The 27,599-nt window shown below is 35.5% G+C and overlaps 1 protein-coding gene across 13 annotated transcripts in view; it reads left to right on the forward strand.

Moving 5' to 3' along the window:
• The window catches only part of EXOC1 (exocyst complex component 1), a 59,201-nt gene extending 32,268 nt beyond the window's left edge, over nucleotides 1-26,933 (forward strand). For 6 of the 13 annotated variants that reach the window (XM_044387766.3, XM_026508934.4, XM_048211802.2 and 3 more), the window contains 9 exons: nucleotides 2,554-2,659; nucleotides 8,507-8,670; nucleotides 9,235-9,342; nucleotides 10,587-10,663; nucleotides 11,214-11,442; nucleotides 18,113-18,296; nucleotides 20,527-20,726; nucleotides 24,002-24,196; nucleotides 25,872-26,933. In XM_044387766.3, the coding sequence (XP_044243701.1) occupies nucleotides 2,554-2,659; nucleotides 8,507-8,670; nucleotides 9,235-9,342; nucleotides 10,587-10,663; nucleotides 11,214-11,442; nucleotides 18,113-18,296; nucleotides 20,527-20,726; nucleotides 24,002-24,196; nucleotides 25,872-26,024 (1,416 nt within the window). In that variant the 3' untranslated portion in view covers nucleotides 26,025-26,933. Of the gene's footprint in view, nucleotides 1-2,553; nucleotides 2,660-3,581; nucleotides 3,606-6,964; nucleotides 7,010-8,506; nucleotides 8,671-9,234; nucleotides 9,343-10,586; nucleotides 10,664-11,213; nucleotides 11,443-18,112; nucleotides 18,297-20,526; nucleotides 20,727-24,001; nucleotides 24,197-25,871 lie in introns of all 13 variants that reach the window. The other 7 variants (XM_044387762.3, XM_026508930.4, XM_044387763.3 and 4 more) reach the window with 2 other exon arrangements.
• Nucleotides 26,934-27,599: the final 666 nt, after the last annotated feature.

The following is a 27,599-nucleotide window of genomic DNA, read 5'->3' on the forward strand; positions in this document are numbered from 1 at the left end:
TTCCTTCCTCCCCAGGACTACAACCCCTGTCTGTGGCTCTGGGTTATTCATGTAGGGCAGCTAATAATCGAGAAGGTCCACCCATGCTAGGGGAGGAAATGAGCTTTTCTCTCCCAGTAATCTCCCGAGGTTGATGGTCAGTCTTGAAGATTACCCAGACGTCTTCTCTCAACCTCAGTTCTACATTTGTGGAATTTACCCATTTGTGTAAAGAAAAAGTAAAATACAGAGATCTTGGTAAGACTGTACAGTCAGCACAATGTAAAGTTGAAAAGACTGCCTGAGTCAATATTTAAACTCATGATAGTTAAATGTCAGGTGCTGTATACAAGGTGCTAAGAGGTACCTCATAAGAGACATTCTTCAGAATTTGGTTAATGAATGAACTGATGGTTACACCTGTCTGTGGCCTTTCCCACCAATGAGTTCTGTTACGTAGCTGGAAAAAAGGTATCCAGTCATTCAAGTTGCATTGGAAAAGGGAGTGATTTTCAGTAGTCTGCTCAAGTCACTATTTTCTAGATACCGAAGGAGCTGTTTTGAAATTGTTTAAATTGCTTGGATAGTAATGTGCACTTTAAACAATTTGGGTATTGGAATGCAGTCTGCTATGTTGAATGATTTGAGTAGAAACCACTGATGAAGATTTCACAAATAGTGTGAAATTAATTTCTTATTTGTCAACTATTTACTGATTTGCAATGATCAGTATTTTTATGAGAATTTAAACTTGCAAAAATGAGACATTGAAAAAGTGAGACAGCCCAATGAAATAGGAATCAATTTTAGGATGTGTTTTAATTTATATTTGCTTTTAAATTTATGCACAGATCATGGGAAAGAATTGCCTATTAGACTAAGTTTTCTTACAGGGACTGTGTGGGAAATATATGTGGCCTACAAATTGAAAAACCAAGGATCTGTGTATTATGTTTCATTTAAATACTATTTTATAAGGATATATCTATAAACTAAAGAAATCAGTGGTAACTATGAGTATACAAATATTCACATAATATATCCCTTTGAAAGGTGCTCCTGATGTTTAAAGGAACATAAACCTGCTCTAAAACTGAATGTATTGGGGTGCCTGAGTGGCTCAGTCAGTTAAGTGTCTACCTTTGGCTGAGGTTGTGATCCCAGGATTCTGGGATCTAGCCCCACAACTTCTCCCTCTCCCTCTGCCTGCTACTCCCCCTGCTTGTGGTCTGTCTCTCTGCCTCTCTCTCTCTCTCTCAAATAAATAAATAAAATCTTTTTAAAAAATTTTTAATAAAAATAAATAAAGCTGAATGTATTAATTTGAAGTAATAAAGGAAGCTGAAGCTTAGATGCCATGATAAATTTAAGAGAATAGCCAAATACAGTTTTTCTCCTGTGGATTTATTTAAATTTAGTCAAAGTGCGTGTGGCATTTAACTTAGGACTTGGTAAAATACGTGGTCTCCCACTGGTGAAGAATCCTTCCTGAGAGCATAAAATATTTTTATGTGATAGTAAGCAGATATGACAAAGAAATGAGTTTCTCTGCTAAATTATAGATGTTTCCATTTGAGCTAGAATAAATCCAATTTGTTTTTTAAAAAATAATTGTGGAGGCGCCTGGGTGCCACAGCGGTTAAGCGTGTGCCTTCGGCTCAGGGCGTGATCCCGGCGTTATGGGATCGAGCCCTACATCAGGCTCTTCCGCTATGAGCCTGCTTCTTCCTCTTCCACTCCCCCTGCTTGTGTTCCCTCTCTCACTGGCTGTCTCTATCTCTGTCGAATAAATAAAATCTTTAAAAAAAAAAATTGTGAAAACTGTAAAGATATACGAATTCTAATTAAATTCTTATTGAAAATCACTTATCTTGGTATACCTAAATACCCTAGGCTTATTGAAAGATTATTGAAAATAACCTATTTTGATAATACATTACTTAATACCCTAAGTTGACAGGGGACGCTGAAACTGAATGTGCTCCTTTGTTGCCATTGACACTGTCTGTTGGTATGATTGTTTTTAAAAGCAACATGGCAGTATGTAGGAACAGTTATAAAGATTCCCATATTCTTTGGCCCTGTATTTCCACCCTTAGGAAATTATTCCAAGAGAACAATTCATTGAAGATGAAAGGTTATTGTAACATTGTCTATCATAGCAAAACACTGAAACCACTTCAGTGGCCTCTGCTAGGGGATTGATTTGCTGAATTGTGGTACATCAACAAAGCATAACACCGTATAGTCAGTAAAGTGTGAGACTGGACAAGCATGATTGCTCTGACCTAAATATCCTGTACAGTATGATTGCAACTCTATTTAAAATATATGAAAGATAATACATAAAAATGAAAATGTGTGATTATGTTCAACTTCATATTTTTGTAAATTGCTGTTTTGATGCCTGTTCAATTTTTTTTTTTAAGACAGAAAACAGCCGACTTTTTATTTCCTATGAAATACATCAGAATTTTAGTCCAGAAAATTTAAAGCAAGCACGAAGGATTTGGGGGGACTGAATTGTTAATATTTGTTTTATTAATAAGAAGTACCTGTTACTTTTATTTTAAGAATTACATGGATTATTTATCACGACTATATGAGAGAGAAATTAAAGATTTCTTTGAAGTTGCAAAGATCAAGATGACTGGCACAACTAAAGAAAGCAAGAAGTTTGGTAAGCTTAGACACCCCAGTTCATTGTTTTCTATTAAAAGTGGCCTTATTTACGACGAATAATTCTAAGACTTTTTAGAGCAGGGTGGAAGAAGATACAGTAGAATTGATGAAAAAGTAAGGCTGATGTGTTGGTTTGATTTAGAGTTACTTCACAGAACAAATATTTACATCTGTAAATATATGACTTTTACTAAAATGCTGTAGTATATGGACCTGACAGCAGTTGTGTATTCGTGCCGTAAATGAAAGCATCTATTCACAGGAAAAGCAGTTGACCAGAAAATGAAGTACAATATGGTAGAGAAGGTATTAGGCTAAGAGACATATTGAGCGTTGTTTCCAGCTTCCTAAAAGGCCTTTTGCAGCAGTTGGTGGCAAGTCATTGATCTCTTAAGTCATTGCTCTCTACAGGGAAATGAAAGTAATTCCTGGCTTCTTACTTCTCACTGGCTATTTTGAATCAAAAAGTAATTTTTTGTTTCCTTCCCCCCCCCCCCAAAGGGGCTGTAAAAATGTCACCCAAATTTCTCCTGTGATTATACCTTATTTTTCCAAAGAGTTATTTTTGAAGCATCTTATTTTTTGTTGCTTCTAAGTATGTTAAGTGGACAGAAACATGATTTGAAAAGATAACCAGTGAAAGTATCAAGTTATGAGGAAGGTGATTTGCCGAGGCCACATTCTGCTCTTGCATGTACCCATCTCTGGAGTTCCTTTTGGATGGAGTTCTGTGCCTATTCAAGTCAAAACCTGGCCTTAAATGGCTACAATGTGTACTCCTCAGTGTGTCTGCGTAGTTCCCCTTTAGAATAATGAGTTTAGCATTTGCTTGTTGAAAGGAGCCTATGCCCTAAGCAATTTCTGGTAATCAGGAAACAGGACTGAAATTGATAGCACATCTTTCCATTCTTTTCCTTTAGGACAGAGAAGACTGTCTTTAGTGGGTAATTATTTAGTAATTCACTGTTGTTGTTGTTGTTGTTGTTGAATTCAACACTAATATATTGATTATACTAGTCCAGACTGTTGAAATGAATTTATGTACACATATGTTACATTGAGGTAAAGATACTGATAAGTATCTTGGGACCATAGGCTTTTGGAAACAGAAATGCTAACTCATCCTAAAGGTTAATTGTTCTTAAACAGCAGTGTGTTTATATCCTTGTTAATGTTTCACTGTGGGTATGTTATGCTTTTTTTTTTTTTAGTAAGCAGCATATTAATTCAGTTACATGTTTAATGTTTTCATTTAGTATATTTGTCACCACTTGTTAGTGAACCATTTTGTTTTGAGAGAACTCTTCTACAGAATATGAAACTGGAGATAAAAAGGAAATCTTTCTAAAATTATCTCCTTAGGAGGTCATTAATCCCAGTATCATAATAGTTTATCAAGCCTAAGATTCACATTGAGGTAAATGACATACCAAAAATGTAATTTAAAACAAGTACAACAGTATTTTAATGGTATCATTGCATTAACCTGAAAATTAAATTTTTTTTCTTTTTCTTCCTCTTAGAAAGTTCTTAAATTATCTTGTTTAAAATATTTTTAAAATAAGTTTAGAAGGCACTTTTATAGTATTAAAATCACATTTCTTCTTATGTATCAAAAAATAACAAGAGAGTAATTTGTGATGGTTGATGGCACCAGAAAACCACAGTTTCAGTTATTTTGATGTCATCAGCTACAAGAGAAGAAAAACTAAATAATGAACAGAATTCAGAGGACAAGTTAAATACAGATGACTTAAATTCTAAATAAGGTAGAATGAAAAATTTTTTAAATATCTTTTCAGTCATTCAAATTGTGTTTAAATCAACTTTTAAAAGTAATGTAATTAAAATAGAAACCTGAAATTTTGGAAAGATAACTTGTCCGTGAATCAAAATGAAGTAATTATAAATAAAATTTAAATTTTTTTGTTTTTTACTTGCTCTGAAAATTCTGGGTCATAGATGCTAATAAGAATAGAAAGTCATACTGAATGTACTTTACAAAAGGAAATGTATAGTCGATATAGTCATAGAGATTTAGGGGACTACTCTCTTTTTAAATACTTTGACTCAACTTTAACATCACTTTAGCTCAAGTAATTCAGAATAATGTTGAAATACCAGCAAACACCTTTTTTTGTGGTAAGGTCTTTATGTAGCTAACTGGCCTTTTTAATTAATAGTTTTTACTTTGATAAACTCAGAGGCATGGAATTCCCCCCCCCCCCAAGAATGATATTTTGGTGGGGTTTTTTTCCCCTTGTGTTCTACAAATGTACTTAATGAAATGGCAGGTAAAGGAAATTTAGAAATTATTTTTAAAATCACCTATTTTTTCTTTCTATAGCTAAGATAACACACATACACATTATTTCAGTCCCTTAACATATGCATTTATATAATTACTGCCTCCCTTGTATTTAATATTCCAAAATCTTAAAAGTGGTATGTCAAAATTATTTTTCATTATGTGTTTCTCCACTAAACTAAGAATCTTGATTCCAAAAGGAGTTTTGAATATAAGACTGAATTCAGTGCTGGCTAGAAAATTCATTTAATAAATACTAATTATTTATTATGTAGTAAGCACTGCTAGGTACTGAGAATGCAGCAATAAGCAAAGACCCTACCTCATGAAGTTTACAGTCTAATGGGGATTATTTAAAGATACTTAAAAGGTTACCTGAAGGGGTGCCTGGGTGGCTCAGTAGGTTAGGCATCCAACTCTTGATCTCAACTCAGGTCTTCATCTCAGGATCGTGAGTTCAAGCCCCATGTTGAGCTTCATGCCCAGCGTGGAGCCTGCTTAAAAAAAAAAGAATAGGTTGCCCGAATATTGTTTGTTGCTGATAAATAATATAGGCTTTGATGAGCCCCAAATTATAATTAATTGGCACTACTGGTAACTCTGTATTCCTTATTGGGTACTAAAAATAAGTGTATGAAGTGTCAGGCCTTGTTCTGAAACTGGTGAACTTAGTATAGTGATACCTTAAAGCCACCAGAAGGTACCATTCAGATTGGTCAGCTAATAGCTCCAGCACAATTCCTGCTTACCACTTTAATCTCTAGCCTTGGTGTTTCATACTCCCTTGAGCTTCACATAGCTAGGCCTGCGAAGATATACATATCCCTGGTATGATAAGTCAGTAGCTTTTACCTGGGCTTTTGCCTCGAAGTTTGGTAAGGATAGTGACAGTTTGATACATTGTTCTCTGTTTTTAAAATGTTTCCAGGTTATAGTTATATTCTTTAATTTTCTCTTTCATTCTGTAATTTCTTTCTTTGCCTTTCACATTCACTTCTAATTTAAGTTTAGAATGTTTCACAAGATGATCTCTACAATTGATCTAATGAATATTATATAGAGAGAAGTTTTAGAATAAAATGCCAAATGGCCCCAAAAGAGCTCAGATTCCTATATTAAGCCTGTTCCTTTGGCTTTAGCCTTCCATCCACCCATCTCCTGATAATTAGTATCTTGATATATACTTTCCATTCTAGGTGTTCATAAAGCCAGTTACTAAGTAGTTTGGCTTGATATTTTGAAATGATTTCAAAGCCCCACTCATGTATAATTTTTTATCGAATGTAGTAAAACATTGTTCACTCCTCTCACGAGTTTTCAGGGATCAAGATTGTTGATGTGCTTAATGTCTAAGTCTACAACTTCATTCTAATAAATTTCCACTTTATTAAACTTCTACTCAACCATATGATCTCACTCATATGTGGAATTTAATAAACAAAATGAACGAGCAAAGGGAAAAAAGAGACAAATCAAGAAATAGACACTTAACTATAGAGAACAAACTGATGGTTACCAGAGGGCTGGTGGGGGGGGGGGGATGGGTGAGATAGGGGTTGGAGATTAAAGAGTACACTTATTATGATTGAAATAAAATAACTTAAAAAATTTTAAAAACACTTTTACTTGAACTGTTTTTTTCCCCAGAAACCAAAACTTACAAAATGTAGTCTTTTAAATTTTAAGCACACTAGCTCCATAAACTTAAAAAAAAAAATCATTTAACAGTGTTGGGGGAGGGGCTGACAAGTACGGATATTTTTACCTGAATATTTGAGTAAAAACAAAAAGACTAGTAAAGTTTTTTCTCTCAGAATTTGTTGAACAGTAGCTGACCAACTAAACATATGTTGCACCTCTTGTTACTTGATGCTCATGGTTCTTTGCATGTGTCTTTTAAACTAGAGCTTTAACTTCCTCTTGTGCATGGTTTGTGCAAATTGCAGTTTATTAACTTGTCTTTGTCTTTGATGCTTGCAACCTAATCCATCACAGCTACACTGCCTCGAAAAGAAAGTGCTGTCAAACAGGAAACAGAGAGTGAGTATGCTTAGTGTATTAGTAGGTATTCTCAATCCATGTTTTTTAATGTCTAGAAATTAGTTTTTTGTCTTGAAAAAAGTTATGCCAAAAAAAACTGATTGCTCTGAGTTGCCAGGTTCGATGAAAGGAAACCAACATGATGGTAGTGGTATGGCTACATTCAAGAAATGTAATTCAAAATCTATGGTGGGTAGTCAGAAATTTATGGAGAGGCTTAACCATTAAACTTCTCTTTCCAGGCTGTGTTTAGAAACTATAAAAATTCTTTTTTTTTTTTTTTAAAGATTTTATTTATTTATTCGACAGAGATAGAGACAGCCAGCGAGAGAGGGAATACAAGCAGGGGAAGTGGGAGAGGAAGAAGCAGACTCATAGCGGAAGAGCCTGATGTGGGGCTCGATTCCGTAACGCCGGGATCACGCCCCGAGCCGAAGGCAGACGCCCAACCGCTGTGCCACCCAGGCGCCCCTAGAAACTATAAAAATTCTTAAAAAAAAAAAAAAAAAAAAAGAAACCATAAAAATTCTTATAGATATGGTCAGATTTTGCATAATGAAACCAAAGTTTATCTTTAATTTTCCCTATTATATCTTCATCTGTCCCTTCTGACCATCAACAAATAATATACGTTAAGTGAGAAATGTTTTAGAAGATTAAAAAAGTTATTTGTTGTTTATATTTAATTCTGAATAAAAATATTACATTTTCTTGTAAAAATGGAAGCCTTTAATTCCTTGATAGATGTAGAATATTGTCCAGCCACAGTTTTCTCATTTTCCCTCAAAGATGTCACATATTTTGTAGCTCATGATGTATTATATTTTAGTTGTATTTTAAGTATAACAAGTTTTCAGGCGTGTTTTTTTTTTCTCTTCATTCTGTTTAGTTTTTAAAGAGCTGTAGTTAATCAGTTCACTTAGTGTAAAAGCAGAGTTTCTGGGTTCAGGAATGTGTTAAATTGAAGCATATGTAATTGACTTTTTGTAGGGCAAGAATGATCGAGTATTGGCAGTTTCCTGTGGTTCAACCCAATATTTTCAGTTATGTAGAGGCGAGTAATATTGGGATATGGCCTTTTTTTCTTCAGAAATAAAAATAAGTCATTAAAAAATAAAAAAGTCATGTTAGCTAGTACACTAAGGAGTTATTGGCCTTCATCCATATCTATGTCTTTTGAGTAGGAAGGAAATCTTCATCTGCCTCAATCTAGAAATATCAGGCAACTTTGGTGGTACTGGGCAGGGGATAGATTATGTGATCTTTAAGACCCCTTTCAGTCCTATTCTGTAGATCTGTGTAGTTTTCGCTACTCTACAATATACTCAGGAATAGGACACAAATGTTAGTGAGAGAGCAGGACACTCTCCAGCCCGCCCCATGCGGTAGACTTGTGCAATGACTGATAAGAGCACTGAAGATGAAGACAGCCCTCATTTACGCTATGGGTGTTTTATTCATGAAGGTCACAACTTTCAAAGTTTTATTATTTCTTAGGTCTTCATGGAAGTTCTGGGAAATTAACTGGATCTACTTCTAGTCTAAATAAACTCAGCGTTCAGAGTTCAGGGAATCGCAGATCTCAGTCATCTTCTTTGTTGGATATGGGAAACATGTCTGCCTCTGATCTCGATGTTGCCGACAGGACCAAATTTGATAAGGTAAAATAAGATAACAAGTATGTCTTAAACTGTAACATTAGTTTTCTAATAGCAGTTTGTTACTGCTTTAAGTGTGTTCAAGGATTTGGGCTATGTTGGCTCTCTGAATTAACCATACTTTACTTTCGGATTCTGAATCTGAAAAAAATACTAGTCAAATGGCAACTGAAATGTGTATTATCAGTTCATTGATATACAGCTTTATTAATATTTATTATAAATCATTAAGAGCTTGCATCTCTAAGTTCTTTGAGCCAACTACAAAGTAAAGAGGAAATAACAGCTTTTGTGAAGCTAAGTGTTCTCTGCAATGCATTAAGTTTAAAAACTTTATCTCTGTTCCTCTTTCTAGATTTCAAGTGAATAATTACTATGAGTTTTATTTTAGGTATGTCTGGCTCTGTTATGCCTTGATACTGCTACATCATCCTGCCAATCTTGGAATAGTTTCTTTTGGGATTTTATTGCGATTATACGTAAAGCATCTGTGATCCCTACAGAAAAGTAAATTAAATGTAGAAGATTTTTAAAGCATTTGGTGCAGTTCATTTTTGTTTTCTTCAGATCTTCGAACAGGTATTAAGTGAACTGGAGCCCTTGTGTCTGGCAGAACAGGACTTCATAAGTAAATTTTTCAAACTACAGCAACATCAGAGTATGCCTGGAACTATGGTATGGCTCGCATTTATTTATTGGCTGATATTTATAATCTGTAGTATAATTAACCTAATTAATGTATTGTCACAATTTCAATATCAGAACAGAAAAAGAAAAAATTTACGATGTAAGGATTTTTTTCAGTAATTTTTGTCATACCACAAGATAATAAAAACAGTGATAGTTGGAGTCTGAGCATCTAATTTAATACTCCAGATTGTCTTAGACCTAAATATCCTCTAAATTAGTAAGGGGGAAATGTCTGAATTTACTTTGTAAAAAAATATTATTAAAAAAGAAATTTTAGCATTTTAGTAGTCACCAAGAAAAAATATAATTTTCAAAAGAAAAAGATATTTGAGTATATATACCATGGCCTAGCAAAGAAAGAAAGAAAGAAATAAAGAAGCTCCAAAACTGAACTTTTCCTATGCCTTTGTTACTAACTAGCTATGAGACCTTAAACCAATTCTTTAATCCCCAGTTTTCCTTATCTGTACAATGAATATAGTAATGCCTGTTCAGCATGCCTCAGGTGGCATAAATGTAAGGAAATAAAATGAGAGACTGCTGCAGTATTTTGAAAAACTTAAAAGCACAATGGAAATAAAATGATGTTTAAATTAAGGTCATCTTGGGTGCCTGGGTGGCTCAGTTGATAGAGCATGCGTCTCTTGATCTCGGGGCCATGAATTTGGGCCCCATGTTGGGCATAAAACTTACTTGAAAAAAAATAAGGTCATCTTAAAAAACAGAACCAACATATAAAAAGCAATCATAAAATGAATTTGTTGTTATAGGTGGTAATGATAGTAAATTTATTTGTTAGCCTCTCTAAGAATTTTTAATAGCATTTTTTAAATGCCAGAGTTTTAAACGATTGACGCAATTTCTTTAATTTTTAAAATTCTTTCTTAAAAGTTGTTTCTGATTTTTTGAGCTGCCCCCCATTCCTACACCCCCTCTGAGCCTCCTGTACCTTCTCTGTCCCTGCTTTCCCCTCACGTGCATACACACGAGCACATCTTCTCAGCCCACAATAATTCTCAGATAAAATCTCAGATAAAATCTAAAACATTTCATAACCATTCTTAAACAACATACTAAATTATATAGTTTTATCAGTAGTACTACCTTTAAAAATCATTTTTCATAATGTATTCTCTCCTAGGAATTTTAAGACTGAGCAGGCTTTTGCTATATAAACTAGTCAAATTGTTGGTCTTTTATTATGTAAAGTACCTGAATAATTTTTGCAGACTGAAGCAGAGGACCTAGATGGAGGAATATTTTCCCGGCAACATAATGCTGGTGTGCCACCGCCTGTCTCATCTGAGTATGTGTTTGTTACTATCTGTCATTTATCTGGGGAGGGGGGCACTTAACATTGAGCCTCGAGGAGTGCTGTTCAGTGAGGAGCCAGATGATTCTGGTAATGTGACAGCACTTAGAGCACTGACATGTGTGCCCAGTGTCTTCTCAGACGTCTTACCGAGTTAAAATGCGTCCTGTTGTCTGACCCTTCAGCTCTTTCTGGCTCTAGTAATCACAAAAAAGTGCCATCAGTTGAATGTTTGCTGGTAAGAAGTAGCATTTGAATCGCACGGTATTTCTTAGCAATTACAAAGCACATTTCAGGATCCAGCTTTACAAATGACATGAAGTTATATTTTGAGCAATAAAACTCAACTTCAAAAAACATTCTTATGTTGAAAAAAATATTTTTATGTTGGAAACTCCTGTAGAATAATTAGGTCATCATATTTGGACATTTTTCATTGAAATGTAAAATTTTAGTCATTTCGTATATATGCAGTGGATTAAAGTTAAAGATCAAGACACGAAACCTGTAATAAATTCCTATATTTTTTATGTTTTCTGAACAGGAAAGATATGATCCGTCAGATGATGATTAAAATATTTCGCTGCATCGAGCCAGAACTGAACAACCTAATTGCATTAGGAGACAAAATTGATAGCTTTAACTCCCTTTACATGCTTGTCAAAATGAGTCATCATGTGTGGACCGCACAGAATGTGGACCCTGCTTCTTTTCTGAGTACTACATTGGGAAATGTTTTGGTGACTGTCAAAAGGAACTTTGACAAATGCATTGTAAGTTGTGGTTTTTTTTTTAATAACTTAGAATTCTAATCATGGCAAAAAACAGGTAAATGTATTTAAGTCAAGAAATTTCCAGTTTTCTATCGTGTGATCTACTCTTCACATCTCTCAAAGCCTGAAGCAGAGTGTTAGCTGCAATTCATAGGAGCGGAGTTAGCTGGATGCTACTGTGCCAGCTAGTTTCCCTTCTACACGGTTTGTGAATCTTGGCAAGTTCTGGAGTGAGCGGCATAGAGGCAGCAGCTGCTTGAGAGATCCACTAGGTAACGAAATCTCAGTTAACTGATCAGTGACCAGAGATCACATAAAACAATTGAAACTATCATTTGGATTTAATGTTGTTCTTTTTAAAATATGTTCTAATAAGAAAATTAATGATTGGATTATTTTAATTGATTGTTTAAATTATTTAATTAGGTTTATTAGTTTACTAATTTAATAACTTTAATTAATAATCATACTGTTTTGTTTTAAGAATACATTGTTCTTTGGGGTGCCCGAGTGATGCAGTCCGTTAACCGTCCAACTCTTGCTTTCCACTCAGGTCATGATCTCAGGGTGCTGAGTTGGAGCCCCACCATCAGGCTCTGTGCTCAGTGTGAGCCTGTTTGTCCCTCTCCCTCCCCCTCTGCCCTCCCCCCACAAAATAAATAAATAAATCTTTTTTAAAAAGTCTTTAAAGAAGAGAGAGAATACATTGTTCTTATAATAACTTCCAGCAATCATTATGTTCTTCCTTCTAATAGGAAAGAAAAATCATTAGCAATTTTATTTCTGTCTGCTAGGTTTTGGTAAGCTTGTAGGTATGAATTGGGCTGGGCCAGGTTCTAAAATAGAGGTTCATTTTATTAATGTGGTTAGTATGTAAAAGTGGATGTCTGTCATTTGAATATTTCTACTATGTAACTTCTAAGTTATATCCAGCTCTCGAATATCCATAAAATAATAGGAGATAGAAATATTAAGGGCAATTAAAATCTATATCATTTTTGAAAAATAATATTTATTGGGTTTTTAAAGTATAAAGGCAATCTACTTTCACTATAGAAACTTAAATGTCACCTCAATAAGCTTGTTAATCCTCTTTCCTTACCACATGACTTCACTTGGTATTTGAAATACTATGAAATTTGACCTCTTAAGGCTTATCCTCTTCTTTCTCCCACCTTCTCCAGTGGTGATGCTAAACCTAGAGGGTCTGACTGCAAGCTGAGAGCCAAAGGGAAAAGGAAGAGCTGCTAGCGGCTAAGATAATGAGTCCCGTGTGACATAAATCATGAGGACACTACATTTCCAGACTATGAAGGCTTTGTTCCTTTTATTAGTAAAATACAACGCTATGTAAACCTGTCAATCCAACCGAACATAATTGTTAAAAGCACAGGATGTAGTGTCAGGTAAATATAGATGTGGGTTCAGATGAAGTGCTTATTAGCACACTGTCTGGCACAAAATCAGACCTTAGTAACTGACGGCTCATAAAGGTGGTGGTGCTCTTACTGCTGCCAGTGGTAGTCATTAATAATAGTTTATTAAAGAACGTTCATGTTATTCTCAAGGCAGAATAGAAAAACAAAGTAAGATTAACTTAGACAAAGGTATAAACTCAATATTTTCTTATAAAATTACGTGTATTTCCAAAGGATCTATCTGTTGTCACTAACGGGACATCTCTGTCTCTTACTGTAACTCCTATCTTCTCACAGTGTCTGGTGGATAGTATGTACTCAGTAAGTATTATGTTTTGGTATTTGGGACAAGATTAGGACCTAAGGCATACCTTGAAAAGGTAATAAATGGGCCTGTTTGTATTGAGCCAAAAGCATGAATGTCAGATGGCTGCAGAAAATGGAACAAATAGCACCTGAGTTTGGCTCTTTCATCTCATGGCCAGGCTCAGAGTATCTGCTGTTCTTCAAAGAACAGGACTGAAAAAGCTAGCCTCGCCTGAGCTAAAACTAAAGTTAGAAAGTAAGTGACATATCAAGTACTACCAAGCTAGGCTCTGCAGTCCCAAACATTCTTACCTGCACTCAATTTTCTTTTCAGGATTCTTCACACTATGGTGATATGGACTTGTGCTCTTAAACCTTTGAGAATGATATGATTTGGTTAAATTGCCATGGACAGGAAGGATGGATAAGTAATATAGCGATGTGTGCCTCTCATCCAAGTTGTAATCTTAATCATTGAATAACCTCCATGTCGAGCAGTCAGCTGCAAATAATGTATGCATTGAGCTTGAGAGAAATTTTTTTAAAGATTTTATTTATTTATTTATTTATTTATTTGACAGCGAGAGACAGTGAGAGAGGGAACACAAGCAGAGGGGAGTTGGAGAGGGAGAAGCAGGCTCCCCTCCGAGCAGGGAGCCCGATGTGGGGCTCGATCCCAGGATGCTGGGATCATGACCTGAGCCAAAGGCAGACGCTTCTACCCAGGTGCCCCAGAGCTTGAGAGAAATTTATTTTTTGTAAGATTTAGTTCATTGATGGCTTTGCTTTGAGAGAGAGAGAGAGAGAGAGAGAGAAAGCGTGCACGTGCGTGTGAGCTGGAGGGAAGGGGCAGAGGGAGAAAGAGAATCTCAAGCAGGTTCCACATCCAGTGCAGAGCCCAACTCAGGGCTGAGTCTCACAACCCTGAGATCATGACCTGAGCGGAAACCAAGGAACAGTTGCTTAACTGATTGAGCCACCCAGGTACCTCCTAATGGCTCTTTTTTTAAACAAATGCGTTGTTTCTGTTCTACCAGTTCTAATGCCAGAAAAGACAGTTGTCATTTAGAATATTTCCAGTTAATGTTTAAGTATATTCAGGCTATAATTATATCCTATGCCTTTAAATGCCACCTGAACAAAAATCTTCTGAAGCTTACTAACCACCATAGAGCAGCATTCATAAATTAATGCTTACTGTGTACCAGGCACTGATCTAAGCACCTTGCACACATTATCTCATCTAATCTTCACGACCTCCTCCCACCTACAGAAGGTAGACTCTCTGAGAGGTTGTGTTACTTTGCCCAGGTCAACGGTAAGAAATGATGGAATTAGTATTCATACCCAGACAGTCTGGTTCCAGCACCTGCAGTCTTACACTCCCCTCTCTGCTGCATCCATTTTTACTTGTCACAATCATCAATACCGATGAAGTGGAATACAGGGGTACCTCAAAGATACCGCAGACTCAGTTGGTCCAGGCTCCCGCAATAAAGCGAGTATCACAATAAAGCAAGTTATTGAAATAAAATGAATTCAGATGAATTTTTTGGTTTTCCAGTACATATTACTATATTACACTATAGTCTCTTAGTGTTCAATAGCATTAATGTCTAAAAAACAATGTTCATAACTTAATTTAAAAATACTTTACTGCTAAGAAATGCTAACCATCATCTGAGCTTTCAGCGAGTTCTAATCTTTTTGTGGACGGAAGGTCTTGATTCCATGTTTATGGCTGCTGCTGATCAGGGTGGTGGTTGCTGAAGGTTGGGGTGGCTGTGGCCGTTTCTTAAAATAAGACAACAAAGTAGTTTGCCCCATAAATCAACTCTTCTTTTCACAGTTTCTCTATAGCGTGCAAAGCTGTTCGATACTATCGTACCCACAGTGGAACTTCTTTCAAAATTGGAGACAGTTCTCTCAAACCCTGCCGCTGCTTTGTCAACTAAGTTTATGTAACGTTCTCAATCTGTTGTCATTTCAACAGTCTTCACAGCATCTTCACGGCTACTTCACAGATGGAGTAGGTTCCATCTCAAGAAAACACTTTCTTGACTCATCCCTAAGAAGCAACTCCTCTTCTATTACAGTTTTATCATGAGATTATAGCAATTCAGTCCCATCTTCAGGCTCTACTCCTAATTCTAGTTCTCTCACCGTTTCTACCACATCTGCAGTTACTTCCTCCAGTGAAGTCTTGAGCTCCTCAGAGTCCTCCGTGAGGGTTAGAATCCTGTTCATGTTATACTTTTGACCTCTTCCCATGAAGCACAAATGTTCTTAATGGCATCTAGAATGGTTAATCCTTTCCAGAAGGTTTTCACTTTATTTTGCCCAGATACATCGGAGGAATCACTATTTATGGCAGCTTAGCCTCACAAAATATTTTTCTTAAATAATAAAACTTGAAAGTTGAAATGACTCCTTGATCCATGGGCTGCAGAATGGATGTTGTGTTAGCAGACACGTAAACAGCATTAATCTCATTGCCCATCTCCATCAGAGCTCTTAGGTGACCAGGTGCATTGTCAATAAGCAGTCATATTTTGAAAGAAGTATTTTTTTCTGAATAGTAGGTCTCAGCAGTGAGCTTAAAATAGTAAATCATGTTGTAAACAGATGAGCTGTCATCCAGGTTTTGTTCTATTTATAGAGCACAAGCAGAGTAAATTTAGCATAATTCTTAAAGGCCCTAGGATTTTGGAATGGTAAATGAGCATTGGCTTCAACTTGAAGTCACCAGATGCATTAGCCCATAACAAGTGAGTCGGTCTGTCCCCTGAGGCTTTGAAGCCAGGCATTGATATCTCTCTAGCTATGCAAGTCTTAGATGGCATCTTCTTCCAACAGAAAGCTGTTCTGTCTACATGAAAATCCGTTGTTTAGTGTGGCCACCTTATGAGTGATCTTGGCTGGATCTTCTGGGGAACTTGCTGCAGCTTCTCCGTCTGTACTTGCTGCTTTATTTCGTACTTTATTTTATGGAGATGGCTTCTTTCCTTAAACCTCATGAACCAACCTTTGCTAGCTTCACACTTTTCTTCTGTACCTTCCTCACCTCTCTCAGTCTTTACAGAATAAGAGTTAGGGGCTTGCTCTGGATTAGGCTTTGGCTTAAGGGAACGTTGTGGCTGGTTTGATCTTCTATCCTGACTACTAAAACTTTCTCCATATCAGCAAGAAGGCTGTTTTGCTTTCTTATCATTTGTGTGTTCACTGGAGTAGCACTTTTAGTTTCCTTAAAAAACTTTTCCTGTGCCTTCACAACTTGGCTGTTTGGTGCAAGAGGCCTAGCTTTTGGCCTGTCAGCTTTTAACACGCCTTTCTCACTAAACTTAATTATTTTTAGCTATTGATTTAAAGTGAGACATGAGACCCTTCCTTTCACTTGAACACTTAATTGGCCTCATGTCAATATTGTGTCTCAGGGAATAAAACTGTGTCTGGACCTAAGGAGAGGGAGAGAGATGGGGGAATGGCTGGTTGATGGAGCAGTCAGAATACACACATTTATTGATTAAGTTTGCCATCTTATAAGGGCATGATTTGTGGCACCCCAAACAAAAGATTACTGATCACAGATCACCATAACAAATATAGTAATAATGGAAAAGTTTGAAATATTGCCAGTTACCACAGTGTGACACAGAGGCATGAAATGCGCGAATGCTGTTAGAAAAGTGGTACTGACAGACTTGCCAATACGGGATTGCCACAAACCTTCAATTTGTAAAAAAAAAAAAAAAAAAAAAAAAAAAAAAAAAAATGCAGTATCTGTGAAGTGCAATTAAAGCGAAGTCCAATAAAATGGGTATTCTGTGGTAGGAAAGATAATATCAAATGGTTGACAGTACGCCACAGGACTTTCTAATACTAAGGTGTGTAGCCTACAGATAATTACTTTTCTAAGCCACATGTCATAGGATTTTCAAGTTACACCCCAAAAGCATTTATGAAATTTTAGGTAGAGGTAAAAATGTCTACAGTATTTGGCGGTGTAATTTTTATCTAGATCCTCTGAGAAGTACACAGAACCAAATTGAATTCATGGATCTTTTTGAACCCAAATGTCTAGGTTTTGTCCATATAAGACATCCCTTTTGTACTCTGTCACCATCATACACAAGCACTTTGCTGAAACAAGTAGAGAATAAGTAGAACAAGTACATGATAGATACATGGCAAACTAGATAGTATAAATCCATTGTAGAAATGCCTGTTCTCCCTCTCTGTTCTCATATCCAGAAATTAAAGAACTGGTCTAGCCAAACACAAGTTTTAGGCTAATGAGAATGGGAAAGGACTGTGATTCTCAAACTTGGCCACATGACCACCAACTAGAAATAACCTAGAGAAATCCTGTGTGTGCTCTGGTATCTACTCCACGTCAAAATGAGCAGTCGCGTTATACTTACCTTTCGTGAATGATAGAATTGTTTATTGCTTGTTTTCCCTTTGAACAAAAACTTGAGCTGTACAGAGTTTGATTATATCTTGTTTTAAATAATTTGGCTTTTTTCTTCTATTTTATTTTCTTAAAACATGTGTACTTTTGAGCACCTGCGTGGCTCAGTTGGTTAAAGCTTCCGACTCTTGATTTTGGCTCAGGTCATGACCTCAGGGTTGTGAGATTGAGTCCCACATCTCGCTCTGCACTGGGCGTGGAGCCTGCTTAAGATTCTCTCTCTCCCTCTGCTCCTCGCCCACTTTCTCTCTCTTTCTCTCTCTCTTCCCCCCCAACAATAAAAATATATATGTGTGTACTTTTTAATCTATAAAAATAGTGTTTCCTGTTATAGTAATCTGTAATTAGTAAACATCCAAAATGTTCTAGGTACTAAATTGTGTCCTTCCTCTATGGTATATACATTTGCTTATGATTATATGTTGTTTCTAAGTTGCTTGGCTATTTCTCTCCGTTGTTTTCTGCCTAACTGTAGAGTAACCAAATAAGGCAAATGGAAGAAGTAAAAATCTCAAAGAAGAGTAAAGTAGGAATTCTTCCATTTGTTGCTGAATTTGAAGAATTTGCTGGACTCGCAGAATCAATCTTTAAAAATGCTGAGCGTCGTGGAGATCTAGATAAAGCATATACTAAACTTATCAGAGGAGTATTTGTTAATGGTAAGCTTTTGTTATGTACTAAGGAATTTTTTGGTTGGTTGTTTTCACTATTTATGGGCACTCAATTTGGGGGATAGATATGTTCATTATTTTCCATATTCTATAGTCTTATTTAAGTTTTCTGAAAGTAGGTATTTCTCGAACCTGAAAAAAGAAGAAGCAGTACATATAAAACCCATTCATATTCATCAGGCACCACTTCTATTTTAGGGTTCATATGGGATTATCACTATGCAAAATTGGAATTCCTTTTTTAATCACAAAACAATCTTTTTAAAAAATTTAAAAATGAGATTTTACATTTGCATTTTAGCAAGAGTCTTCAGGGAGTGATAGGCAGTGATATCTGTGTAACAGTAAGCAAATCAGTTTACTTCTTTAGGCCTCAGTTTTCGTATCTGTCACAAAAGGTAGATTAATGCTAAACTGTCTTCCTGTGTCAGATCCTACAATTAAGTTACAGAAACAGTATGATGTACCATTTAGTTTGAAATAAATGATCTGATTGCATATATTCAGGAATTTTAAAAGCTAAAACAATTGACAGGAAGTAGAATCATCTTACCAATTACATATCACATTTTCAGTGGAAACAGTTCTAGAGAAAGATAGATAAATTACATGATTGAATGTTTGTATGGTTGATATTTCTTTTGAAATTCAAGGTAGCTTTGGGGCTCCTGGATGGATCAGTTGGTTAAGCCTCCAACCCTTGATCTCAGCTCAATTCAGGTCTCTATCTCAGGGTCATGAGTTTAAACCTCCAGGTTAGGCTCCATGCTGGGTATAGAGCCTACTTTAAAAAAAAAATTTTTTTTTAATTCAAAATAGCTTTGCTTAATATATGCTCATTATATACCCCCAAAAGTCTAAAAACAGATTTTAAAAATCAAGAAAAAAATAAAAATAATTTGTAGTTTCATCAGGCAGAGATAACATTTAATTTTTATCTGTCCAAACTTTTCAATATTTCTCCTTTATATGTATGTGCATATTATGTGTATGTGTGTTCTTGAATGTAAGTTTTTATCATACCTTATACTCTGTTTTGGAACCTGCTACTCCATAATTCTAATGTCTTTCCTTGTCAATTTATATTATAACTGTAATCATTTTTAATGATTGCATAGTATTCCATGTATCATTATCAGATTTCCTATTAATAAGCATTTAGTTTGTTTCCAGTTTTTTGCATATATTCTTTTATTCATGTCCAATAATTTCCGTGGAGTAAATTACTAGAAATGGAATTACCAGGTCAAAAGGTTTGCATATATCTCAAGGCCTTTGCCAAACTGTCTCACAGAAAGGTTATACCAGTTAAGTGTTCTGAGCAGTTGGTGAAAGTTTTCATCACATCTCATTAATGCTGAATATTAGTAAGTATTATCAGTCTTTTTATTCTTTGTCAACCTAATAGGCTAAAATTGATTTTGTTTATGGTATTCTTTTTTACCATGCAAGAGCTTTGAAATTTCTTGTCAGATTTATCTGTCTCTCCCTTTATGATTTCTAAGTTTTGGACCTTCTGTAAAAAGGTCATGCTATCACAACATTATTTTTTTAATTAGCTTTATGTTCCTTAGTACTTGTGATTATATTTGTTTATTTGCTTTTTACATTTTTAGGTACTTGAGCAATTTAGAATTTGTTCAGCTGAAAATGGGAATTAGGAATCCAGGTTTATTAGTGTGTTCAAAAGGACCAGCTGGTTGGGGCGCCTGGGTGGCACAGTGGTTAAGCGTCTGCCTTCGGCTCAGGGCGTGATCCTGGCGTTATGGGATCAAGCCCCACATCAGGCTCCTCTGCTATGAGCCTGCTTCTTCCTCTCCCACTCCCCCTGCTTGTGTTCCCTCTCTCGCTGGCTGTCTCTATCTCTGTCGAATAAATAAATAAAATCTTTTAAAAAAAAAAAAAAAGGACCAGCTGGTTGTCCTCTAACACATTTTGAGTAATTCATCATTTCCCCCACTGATCTGAAAAGCCACCTTTATTATATACTGCATTTCCATATATATATACATATATATGGATTTATATGTATATATAACTATTTTAGAGTGATTTTTTTTGTTAGGGCTAGGTGGATATGAAGACCCTTCAGAATGTCTTAAGTCCAGAGCTGTGCTTACTTCTTAAACTTACAAATGAAAAAAAATTGTGTAAATATTTTTATAGCTATATATGATAATACTCACGTCAGGATGTTATTTTTTTTTTTTTCTTTTAGTGGAGAAAGTAGCAAATGAAAGCCAGAAGACCCCCAGGGATGTAGTTATGATGGAAAATTTTCACCATATTTTTGCAACACTTTCTCGTTTGAAAATCTCATGTCTAGAAGCTGAAAAAAAAGAAGCCAAGCAAAAATACACAGATCACCTTCAGTCTTATGTCATTTACTCTTTAGGACAACCTCTTGAAAAACTAAATGTAAGTATATTTTCATTCAGTATTGTTTTCCTGATTTTAAACCTCTATACATATGTTTACATTTGAAAAACAACAAGACATTCATCCTAATTTGCTCATGTATTGATGTGAAGGATAAGGAAGGAGGGACTGACCCAGTTATCCAAGGTTCCAGTTACTAAGACACTGCTAGATGCTCTGTATGTTATTTCTTTTAATTGTTGTAAACAATGATGTGGGGTAAGGTAGTATCAACCCATTTTACAAATGAAGAAACTGAAAGTAAATGAACTTGCTTGAAGTTACAGTAACTGGCAAGTAGCAAAGCTGAGGGATGAACCCTAGATTAGGCTTTTCCATTATACCAGACTCTCCTATTTCATACCTCACAAATGGCTGATCTTTAACCTTAGTTCAGATGAAGATTTTGAAAACTTTATCAAGATAAAAGGAAAACCAAAAATTGTTTTTTTCATTGTCTTTTTCTTTCCTTTCCTTTCCTTTCCTTTCCTGAACTGACTCATTCCCCAGAGAATATTTGATCATTAAAATTAAGAAAGGATGGTTTTGGGGCAGCTGGATGGCTCAGTGGGTTGAGCCTCTGACTTTTGGGTTCAGCTCAGCTCATGATCTCAGGGGTTGTGAGGTCAAGCCCTGCATCAGGCTCTGCACTCAGCAGGAGTCTGCTTGAGGATTCTCTCCCTCTGCCCCTCCCTCTGTGCACTGAATGAATGAATGATTGAATGAATCTATCTTAAAAAAATATATATCTGTTGTCAACAGCAAACACTTAAAAGATATTTAGTCAAATACAGAACCAATTCCTTCTGAAACTTAAGAACAGATATTCCTTTAGGGTAAAAATTCTGTCTCAGACCTAAATCTTATGTGATACTTAACAGCAACATCAGAGCCATTCCCTGTGAAATCAAATTTAAAGCAGAAACATTGCTAGATCCTTTAATATTTAATATTGTTATGGAAGCTCTAGCCAATGCAATAAGACCTGAAACATAAAAGATACAGAAAGGAGAGTCAGCGGGTTACCTGGGTGGCTCAGTCAGTTAAGCATCCGACTCTTGATTTCAGCTCAGGTCATGATCTCAGGGTTATGAGGTCAAGCCCCGACATCGGCATCAGGGTCTATACTGAGAGTAGAGCCTACTTAAGATTGTCTCTCCCTCTCCCTCGGCCCCTCCCCACCCTGCTCGCACGCATATACTCTCTCTCTCTCTCTAAAGAAAAAGAAAGGAGGGTCAAGATTATAATTACCTATGTATAATAGGTTGAAATTACTGATCTATGATAAAGTAGCAAGATTCAAAATAAATATATAAAAAATCTATGTATTTCCTGTATGTCATAATAACCAATTAAATGTTTATGTAGAAATGAAAATTTAAAAGCACCAGGAATAGACTTGTCAAAACAATTATTAGCAAAAACATAATAATAGTAATTTAATGAAGAACAAATAGTAATTGCCAACAATATTTTAGAGAAAAATAATGAGAGGGGGTTGGCTTTTCAGTATTAGATCATATTGTATAGTGCTCAAGCAAAGGCATGCCAGTCAATAAAACTGCATATTTAAAAAACAAATATAGTTCACAGACAACCAGAGATGAATATTTGTAACAATCCAGTAGTCAGTAATATAAAATATAAAATACTTTTTAAAATGAGTAAGAAAACACTAAGATCCCAATGTATAAATGGGCAAAGTTTCTGAATGTACTATGAAGCATAGGAAAGCAGATTAACTTCATTTATAGCCAAAGAATTATGAAACAAAAAAATCTTTTTCACTCATCAAAATGCAACAATTTCTTTAAATTGTGTTAATACTGATGATAATATGTTAAATAGCAGTCTCTTGTAGTGTTGACAGAAATATAAATCAATTGAACTTTCCTGGGAAGCAATTAATGTATCTGAAGAATCTTCAGAGATTACTATAACTATACTTCTCAGCTGAGGAATTGTAGTCATAGAAATTTGTGCTGAAAAGTAATCAGTAATGTGGGTAGATAGTTATGTATGAAAGATATTTATGACAACTGTGTTTATAATAAATTTCTTTTAATCTGAGTAGATTTTGCCAACTCTGAAAAAAAGTGAAAAATGTTAAATATCTAATACTGGAGGACTGAATTAGAAATTGTAGTTCAGTCATTAGATAGAATAATACGCAGCCATTAAAATTTATACTTTGGGAAAAACATTGAAATATTACATGGAAAATACAACATACAGTGTTATAATCTCATTTATGTACTCACATCAAAAGACTAGAAGGAGAGGCGCCTGGCTGGCTTAGTCAGTAGAGCATACGACTCTTGATCTTGGGGTTATGAGTTCAAGCCCCACTTTGGCTGTAGAGACTACTTAAAAAAACAGAATCTTAAAAAAAAAAAAGACTAGAAGGAAATTTAAAGTGTTAACAGTGGTTATCTCTGAGTAGTGGAATAGTAGCAGATTGTTATTTTATCCTTTATACTTCTGAATTTAACATAATGAATAAATACTGTTTTATAAGTAGGGTTTTTTAATTTAAGTGATAATAAAAGCAGTGCTTATCCATTATTTCTTTTTTTTTTTACGTTTTTATTTATTTTAGTGGGTTGTGGTTTTTTTTGTAGTTTCAAGTTTTTATTTAAATTCCAGTTAACATACAGTGTAATATTAGTTTTAGGTGTAGAATTAGTGATTCATTACTTACATACAACACCCAGTGCTTATCACAGCAAGTGCCCTCTTTAATACCCATCACCCCTTTAGCCCATCCTCCCACCCATCTCGCCTTCAGCAACCCTCAGTGTGTTCTCTGTAGTTAAGAGTCTCTTATGGTGGGGGCGCCTGGGTCGCTCAGTCAGGTAAGCGTCTGCCTTCAGCTCAGGTCATGATCCTGGGACCCTGGGATCGAGTTCCAGATTGGGCTTCCTGCTAGGTGGGAGTCTGCTTCTCCCTCTGCCTCTGCTTGGCTCTCCCTCCGTTTGTGTGCTCGTGCGCCCGCTCTCTCTCTGTCTGTCAAATAAAGAAATAAAATCTTAAAAAAAAAAAAAAAGTCTTTTATGGTTTGCTTCTTTTCTTCCCCCCCCCATTCATTTGTTTCTTCAGTTCCACATATGAGTGAAGTCATATGGTGTTTGTCTCTGACTGACTTATTTCACTTAGCAGAATACTCTCTAGCTCCGTCCACATTGTTGCAAATGGCGAGATTTCATTTTTTTTGTTGATGGCTGAGTAATATTCCTTTGTGTATATATACCACATCTTTTTTCATTTCCTTGAAGCATTTCTTTGAAGGTGTGGAAGCTCGAGTAGCACAGGGTATAAGAGAGGAGGAAGTAAGCTATCAACTTGCATTTAACAAACAAGAACTACGTAAAGTCATTAAAGAGTATCCTGGAAAGGAAGTGAAAAAAGGTCTAGATAACCTCTACAAGAAGGTTGATAAACATTTATGCGAAGAGGAAAACTTACTTCAGGTATGCTTAGTTCTATTAACTATCCTAGATTGTACATCTTTACATATATTACTTTTCTCCAGAAGAGTCCTCTAAAAAGCCTACAGATTTTTCTAATTTTAGTGCAGGAGGATATTTCCATAAAGTACCATAAAGTACAGACCAGACTAATGAGTTGGAATAATAAAAGGAATAATATTTAGAATATGTTTATATGGCTATTCCTGTTTATTTTATATTTCTGCTTTATTGTTTTGAGGCATTAGTTGTTTTGCTTTTGGGGGGTGGGGCAGATTTTTTTAGGCTTTTTTGTTTGTTTGTTTTTTACACTTGAGGGGAATAACTAAATGGAATAGAGTATAGTACAGTGAGTACTGTATATAGAGTATAGTACAGAGCATGGGAGCCAGAGTTAGAAACAGGTTCATAATCTGGCTCCAGATTAAGCTGCATGACTTTGGGCAAGTCACTTAACCTCTCTGAGCCTCAATTTTCTTATTTGAAAAGTGGAAATAATACCTCTCTCATATAGTGGACACTACTATTATTGTCACTGCCATTTTATAGATGAGAAAATCAAAGCTTAGAGAGGTGGAGTAACGTGACCAAGAGACCACAGCTAATGGATGGTAGAGCCAAATTTAAACCCCAAATTAGGCCACTATTGTTTATAAACTGTACTGAAAGGCCCAGAGATGAGTGAGAGTCATTCTGACTTCAGCGTTGTCAACACCTTTATGAGGGCTGTTGCATTTGTGTTTGCCTCTGAAAGTCAGATGGTTACAGATAAAGTGAGAGGAGTGGCAGATAGAAGAAATACCATGAGCTAAAAGATGTAAAGCAAGACGTGTAATACTGTTTAGTAAACAGACTTAAGGTGACAGGAATTTAGGGTTTATAAGATTAAGGGTTTATAAGGAAAAATCGTGGAAGAAAACATTCCCTCATCTGTTGGATAATGATCATGGTCAGAGCACCCACACTCACCAGGTAGTCATGAGACTTAATAGAGTAATACCTATATAAAGCACCTTGTACTGTGCTCATACAGAGTAAGCAGCAATAAATGGCCCCTGTTAGTATTAGCTAGTATGTCACTGTATATGTCAGATTCTGCCTCGGTAGTTGTCTACTGAGTAGTTTCCATGTGCTAAATCATAAATCCTTGGATTATATATAATCCATCTGTCTCATCTTGGTATCCTTCATGGCATCAGGCAATGTTTCGTATCATCAATTTTATATAAATGTTGAAACTTTCATCTGGAATGAAATTTAAGCATTAACTGCTGCATTTCATTTAATTACTAGTCTTAGTTCCATGTATAATTGTGCATATACACATCTCTATTGGATATTGTAATAGATATAATAATAGCTAAAACGTATTGAGTGCTTACCATGTCAAACACTGTACTAAGCACCTTACATACATGCACTCATTTAATCTTCACAAGAAACTTATGAGGAAGGTATCATTGTTACTACCCTGTTTACAGATGAGGAACTTGAGGCCCAGAGCAGTGATGTAACCTACTTAAGGTCACATATCTTGTAAGTAGAAGGAGCAAAGATGCACATTCTTAACCATTACACTCTGCTAAAATCTTAGACTGTATCTTGACATTATTTCTACATACTTGATTATATATTTCCATTCATAATTTAATGACTTTTGTTTTCATTTTTATAATAGGTCGTGTGGCACTCTATGCAAGATGAGTTTATACGTCAGTACAAGCACTTTGAAGGTTTGATAGCTCGCTGTTATCCTGGATCTGGTGTTACAATGGAATTCACTATTCAGGACATTCTAGATTATTGTTCCAGCATTGCACAGTCCCACTAAAAAAGAAGAGATAAATGAAAGAAGTGTCTACTGTTTTATGTATATACATATATACATGTATATATATATGAAAAGGAAAGCAAAGATTTAGGTGCTAGGGAGCCCCTGTTGCTTTAAGTCAACAGAGTGAGTAGGAGGAATGGTTATATACAACTTTCCTTATCTGTGTAACTAATAACATGAGACCTAGCTGTTGCAGGTGGTCACTTGGCCACATGTGCTAACAGGCATTGAAAGGAAAAACAGCAAATTAAGTGTCCCAGAAAGTGACAAAACCATACTTTTGACAAGTTTACTTAATCCATTGTGGTAGAAAAGGTACAACTCCAATAAATGTATCATTTAAATGTTTAAAAATTTTTAAAACTTCTGAAAGAAGAAAAGATAAATGAAAAAAGCACTCTGAGTACACCAGACATTATTCAAAATTGTCAAGTAACTGTTCTGAGAAACCCAGACTTAAAACTTTATGTATTATTAAATGTCAGATAAATGGGTAATACCATACTACAAATATTCAAGAGCAAAAGTACCAATTTATGTAGCAGTTTTATTTGCCCAATAGGTTGTGAACTAACTTAAAACATTTCTCTCATCATAAAATGCCTTTGGCATTTTTCTATGACCGAACAGAAAGTTTTCTTTTATTGCCTAGTTTCTTGTATTTGACAATGGTTATCCTGTGTGTAAGGCATTGGGAGTTCTTCAGTTTTCACTAATTCACTACTGCCTACAAATCATGTAACTACTAAAATATTGTACAGAATTTTTTTCTCCTCTAACTAATGTGTATATGGATAAAGGATCTTGTGATGATCAGTTGTAAACTTAGATTTTGAGAATTATGAGACTCTGTGTGGCAATGAATTTGAAATAAAGAAATTCTCAAAAAAAATTTATAAGGAAAAATCCTGGAAGATTTGATATCATTCTTAGATCTCTTATATGCTATTTTTTATAAAAGCAAATTCTTACCAAAGCAATGTACAAAAATTAATTACATTTATCACAAAACACTTAAAAGTGTAATAAGAATAAAACCGTTTATAATAGCATCAAAAATATTTAGTATTTAGGACAAAATCTAACAAAACATTGTACTAAGGACTGAATTGTGCCTTATCAAAATTCATATGTGGAACCCGTAACCACCACCAACCCCAACAGTGTGACTGTCTTAGAGATAAGGCCTTTAAGGGTGTGATTACAGTTAAAGGAGGTCATAAGGATAGAGCCCTGATCCAACAGAACTGGTGACCTTATAGGAATACACCAGAGCTCTTCACCTGCCACGTGAGGACACCACAAAAAGGCAACCGTCTGTAGGCCAGAAAGAGAGCTCACAAGAGTCTAACCACACTGGCACCCTCATCTTGGACTTCTAGCCTCCAAAACTGAGAAAATAAATTTCTGTTAGCCCACTCAATCTATGGCATTTTATTATGGCAGCCTGAGCTAATAAAACAAGATATATAAGACCTTTAGGAAGAAAATTATAAAACTATTGAAAGATATTAAAGAAGGCCTAAATAAGTGGAGGACTATTCCATGTGTCTAGATAAGAACACATAACAC

The sequence above is a fragment of the Ursus arctos genome, unplaced genomic scaffold (genome assembly GCF_023065955.2).
Source record: "Ursus arctos isolate Adak ecotype North America unplaced genomic scaffold, UrsArc2.0 scaffold_9, whole genome shotgun sequence".
Lineage (NCBI taxonomy): Eukaryota > Metazoa > Chordata > Mammalia > Carnivora > Ursidae > Ursus > Ursus arctos.